This window comes from Lithobates pipiens, unplaced genomic scaffold (genome assembly GCF_037356315.1).
Source record: "Lithobates pipiens isolate NorthernLeopardFrog02 unplaced genomic scaffold, aLitPip1_a1.2 Scaffold_18, whole genome shotgun sequence".
In the NCBI taxonomy this organism is placed as follows: domain Eukaryota; kingdom Metazoa; phylum Chordata; class Amphibia; order Anura; family Ranidae; genus Lithobates; species Lithobates pipiens.
Window position 1 is genome coordinate 375,462,871 of NW_027507758.1, and position 5,164 is coordinate 375,468,034.

Sequence of the window (5,164 nt, forward strand, 5' to 3'; positions counted from 1 at the left end):
GAGCTGAACCTTTGATTTAAATAAAAGCTGACAGAATGGATAGCAGCATTAGTCCACCAAGTACCAATAGTCTAGAGCAGTGATGGCGAACCTTGGCACCTCAGATGTTTTGGAACTACATTTCCCATGATGCTCATGCACTCTTCAGTGTGAGCATCATGGCAAATGTAGTTCCAAAACATCTGGGGTGCCAAGATTCGCCATCACTGGTCTAGAGTTTTGGATAGATGCTGCTGGTTTGTCTTTTGAGGGCCCCAGTGGTGAGACCTGTCCATTGCAGTTCCAGGCTCTGCTTTCCAATCCTAGTGTCTACACCTTCAAATCTCCATCTTTCTGCTGCAGGCTTTAAACTGCTTTATTTAAAAGTACAAAAGTGAGCATCCTTGTAATGATAGAAGACTGGAGCTGGGAACCCCAATTACAGAAATCAATCTGCCAAAGACCCAAAGAATAAACTAATTTAATTTAATTCTAAAACTTAAAAAAATATATAAAGGAAGGTAAATTTTATATTTCACTCTGTTTATGCTTGAATTCTGGTATAATCATATCATTATGAACCCACTATCCTGGAATTATTGCTTTTAAATATTGATGTTATCTGCACAATAAAAACCTTCAGTTTTAGTTAGAATATTTTTTCCTCAGTCCCACTACACCCCCCCCCCCCCCCCCGACTTATATCAAGGTCTATTACTAGATATGAGGCAAGGTTCAAATGTGTTGTTAGTCATTTAAAGATTGTACTACTAACCTGTAAAATTTCTTCTTTGTTGTGAATGACAACAAAACCGAGGGTCATTGTAACAGGAAATTTATTGTGAAACAAACATCAGTGCGGACTTTCTAGGACAATACAATTAATATTTTAATCACAGATTACAATTCTTCATCATCTTCTGCAGTGAGTTTTGCCAACTCGTCTTTATCCCCGGCCAGTTGATAGTCATCTTTTTCTAGTCTGCTACCCCAACGTCTGTGTACAATACTTGTTATCCAGAAGATAAGGGCCACTAGCCCTGCATCAGCGGTTAGATGCCAGCTGTAAAAAGTGGTGAGAAACATGAGGTCCACAGGGTCTGATGAATTCCAAATATGTCCTGTTGGAGGTCGGTACAAGATAAAAGCAGCATGGAGCAGCCAAGTTCCTTGCACAGTCACTAACCATGCCTTGGTAAACCAGAGTTTGCGATGGTTTGGCTGCCAGATCTCAAAAACCATTATGGCACAATTTATGCCAACAGTGAGCAGTAGCAGCTGGTGGACTTGCACTTCCACTGCTTCCTTGCCATGACCGTGGAACTTCAGTAAGAGGGTTGTGATGAAGAAAGCATAAGTGAGTCCTACATGCTCAAGCAGTGGATAACGCTTCTGCAGACAGGACTGACTCACTATGTCCAGGATTCCACTTACAAAGAAGGAGCCATACATGTTGACATGCTGCCACTCACTAGGGTTCTGAAAGTGATACTCAGGGTCATCTGAGCGGAAAAATCGCAGCTTCTGCACTCCTGGAGGAAAGAAGAACTCAGCCAAAACAGCCAGGAAAGAATAAATTAGCTTCATTATGGCCTCTATGGGCAAGGTCTTCCAAAACTTTGGGTAAGTCTTGGTGCGGGGGGCATACTGAACCTTGCATCCATTCAGGACCATCCAGGAGTAGCGGATAGCATACAGTAAAGCAAAAGACAGGAATGCCAGCCCAGGAGAAATATGTCCAATAAAAGTGCCCATGTTGAGAATGGGTCAGCTTCTGAGTAAAATTACAAGTATAATTCACAAGAACTGGAGGCACAATCTTTTAAGCCTCTGCTGTATCCAATGGAGGTTTGCTGTTATCTCTAGGTTACACAAGTGTACTCTCTGAAGTCTGCTGCAGAATGAATGTCACTGTTCAAGTCAGATGTCGCTTGACTTTGATGATGTATTCACTAGTGCAAAGGTGTTCCGAGTTTGTTAGTAGGAAGTTCAGCAGGCTACCCTGGAGAGCAGATGAAATGAGTTGACAAAGGTCAATGGGATGACTATAGAAGAGGAAAGGATTTGTGTATTGTTGTCAGTGTCCAAGATGCACACCATGCCAGTCTCCCTGGTTTACAGCAGTCTTATTGTATCTTTTTATTTTTTTCTTCTTCTTTAATGTAAAGTTATCACTTGACTCATGTCCACTGTATTCCTTTACATGTCTTCAGGTTTGTCTGCCCTTCTTCTTTGACATGGAATTCCCTGTCCAGTCCAGCAACAGCAGTCTGCTGGGTTATTGCACAAGCCGCTGTTTCACAAAGGACAGAGAAGAGTCCCCAGGCTGTTCCTACCGTAGTGAGCAGTCGGTGAAAAGCATCTCCTATTGACAGGAGCCTGCAGAGCAACTCAGTTATAAAAATACCTGTGACTTACAGACACACCCCACAAGGTGGCTCAAGCTCTGTTGTACTAACAGGATTTCTGAAGGGTGTGTGATGGAGAAAGAATAATCCTATCAATCAAGTGTTGATGATAATAAAAAAATAAAATTAAGAGGATGGAAAGCAATTTAAGAATGGGAAGGGCAAAGAGGAAGGTTGGGAATTAGGACAAACATGTTTTAGCAAATAAGAAAAACTATCACAGCCAGGCAACATAATAACCATTACTTGTGTATGTTACATGTGTATTGAATGTGCATCTCTAGTCAAAACTTTTTTTTGTTGGATAGGGAAGAAGAGTTAGGGCTTGTTTACATGGGTGGCCAGGGGGTGGTAACAGCACGCAATTGAGCTGTGGCTTTTCAAAAAAAGGGGGAGGGGGGGTTATTCCTGCACCAACTCAAATGGCTATAAAGAATGTACTGCTGCACGCACTGAGGGAAATGTCTGAACCCAATCTGATAAAGATAAAAAAGTAGTGGTGCGCTATACTTATACAATAAAGTAATGGGAATGTGTAGAATCCTAATAGACCAGTATTGAAAATCCATACTGGCCATACAATTTTGAGTCTGGTAACTGCCAGCACCTGCTTTTGGGATATTGGTTCCCTAACAGAAATTTTACTATTATCTATGTCTCTCTCATTATTATGATACTTGTCCACCATTAGCAAGTGTGACGTTTTTTAATTCAGTTACAGCCAGCGTGGATTTTCAATACTGACCTATTAGGATTCTACACATTCCCATTACTTTATTGTATAAGTATAGCGCACCACTACTTTTTTATCCTGAGCTGTGGCTTTACTGCCCCTGGCCACCAACACAGCAATGCAGCTGCACAGGGCTGTACCTATGCTGTGGCCATGGGCGTCCGCAGAACTTTTTCCAAGGGGGGCATCATTTTAAGGCCACTCATGCTCCGCCCCTTTTTGACAATATCATGAAAATCTTTCCACTGGTAATACATATGTGTTATATAACAGACAATTCATCTTCACTTTGTATTGGAAGTTACTCTGGTGGCTGCGTACCATGCCCATATAGCCTAAAGAATGTACATCTTTTTACATTGCAATACATCTGTTGTGGCCATATTTTGATCTCATACTGTCACTGTATAGGCTGTTTTCATAAAGATAAAAATATGGCAATAACAGATGTATTGCAATGTAAAAAGATGTACATTCTCTAGGCTATATGGGCATGGTACGCAGCCACCTGAGTAACCTTGCGGACGCCCATGCTTTCAAAAACCAGCCCTGGAAATTTTTTTATACCAGCCAAACAGCATAACGTCATTATTTTCTTGTTCATGAAAGGGAAAACCATACATTTTACCAGTTAATAGTGGTAAATGATCAATCATCAAAGGGGACCCCAGGAACTCAGAACGTGGGGGGGGGGCACATTCTGCAGAAAGAATACTCGAAGGTAAGGGGGGTGGGTTACTAATATAAGGAGGAAACCCTTTATATCAGTGCCCCTTACATTATCATAATCACTCCCCCCTTAAATCAGTGACCCCCCCCCCCCCCCGACTGGCCTGGCAGTGCTTTCACTGACCTCCTCTCAGGTGCACTGTGCAGGGCTCAGTCAGTCGGCTCCAGCTTGGTGGCTCTGGTTTTATCCTATAGTCTCCTGTCCACAGTCCACAAAAGTCTGACTTCTCCCATGACCCCCATCCCGGCGGTGCTCCCACTCTTGACTCCTCTCCAGACTCCCTCAGAGACTGCAGACATGCTACAGCAGATGGTCAGAGACTGCAGACTTGATGCAAGAGCTCAATGCAGCCTCACCAGTGCCCATCAAATGCAGCCTCACTGTGCCCACCAAATGCAGCCTCACTGTGCCCACCAAATGCAGCCTCACTGTGCCCACCAAATGCAGCCTCACTGTGCACACCAATGCAGCCTCACTGTGCCCACCAATGCAGCCTCACTGTGTCCATCAAATGCAGCCTCACTGTGTCCATCAATTGCAGCTTTACTGTGTCCATCAATTGCAGCTTTACTGTGTCCATCATTAAAGCACCTCCTGTGCCCCTTGTCCCAGTCTGCAGTCCCTGTCTGTGGGAAGGTGTGTTGTTGATGCTTGGTATGGTACCTTGCATGCCAGCAGGATATCCATGATGGCCAGCAGCAGGCAGGGTCTGTTCTCATTTTGGATGGGGACTGTGCTCCTTCCAGAGGATCTGTCTGCTGTAAGATGGAGTGGTCCCTGGCCACCTGGACCTTCAGCTGTCCTCATTTTCCAGCCCCAGTCAGCCTGTCCTCTGGTCCTGGGGAAGTAGAGAGCACTGGGTGGGAGTTGGAGAGAAGGGGGAGCAAAGAGTACTGGCGGGGTTGGAGAACACATGGGTGGGGGCAAAGAGCGAGGGGGAGTGGAGATCACGGGTTGGGAGCAGAGAGTGCTGGGGGGGAACTTGAGAGCACTGGGGGGGGGGCAATAAGAACAGGGGTAGAGAGCACGGTAGGCTGAGAGCACTGGGGGGGCTAAGAGTGTGGGGTGGTGAAGAGCACTGGGGGGGGGAAACAGGGGTGGAGAGCACGGGGGCTGGAGAGTACTGGGGGGGTACAAAGAGCAGGGAGTGGAGAGCAATGGGGGGGAGCTTGAGAGCACCAGTGGGGGCCAGAAATAACAGGGGTGAAAAGCACTATGGGGGGTGGAGAGCACTGGTAGGGTTAGAGAGCACATGGGTGGGGGCAAAATGCAGGGGGAGTGGTGAGTACAGGGGTGGGGAGTGGAGAGTGCTGG

General features: G+C 45.5%; 1 protein-coding gene across 1 annotated transcript; it reads right to left on the reverse strand.

The window, feature by feature from the left end:
- Positions 1-798: 798 nt before the first annotated feature.
- LOC143988283 (transmembrane epididymal protein 1A-like) lies at positions 799-2,361 on the reverse strand. The gene has a single exon (XM_077487734.1). It carries the CDS (start codon positions 1,732-1,734, stop codon positions 880-882), a length of 855 nt encoding a protein of 284 aa, XP_077343860.1. The 5' UTR covers positions 1,735-2,361; the 3' UTR covers positions 799-879.
- Between the last annotated feature and the right edge of the window lie 2,803 nt (positions 2,362-5,164).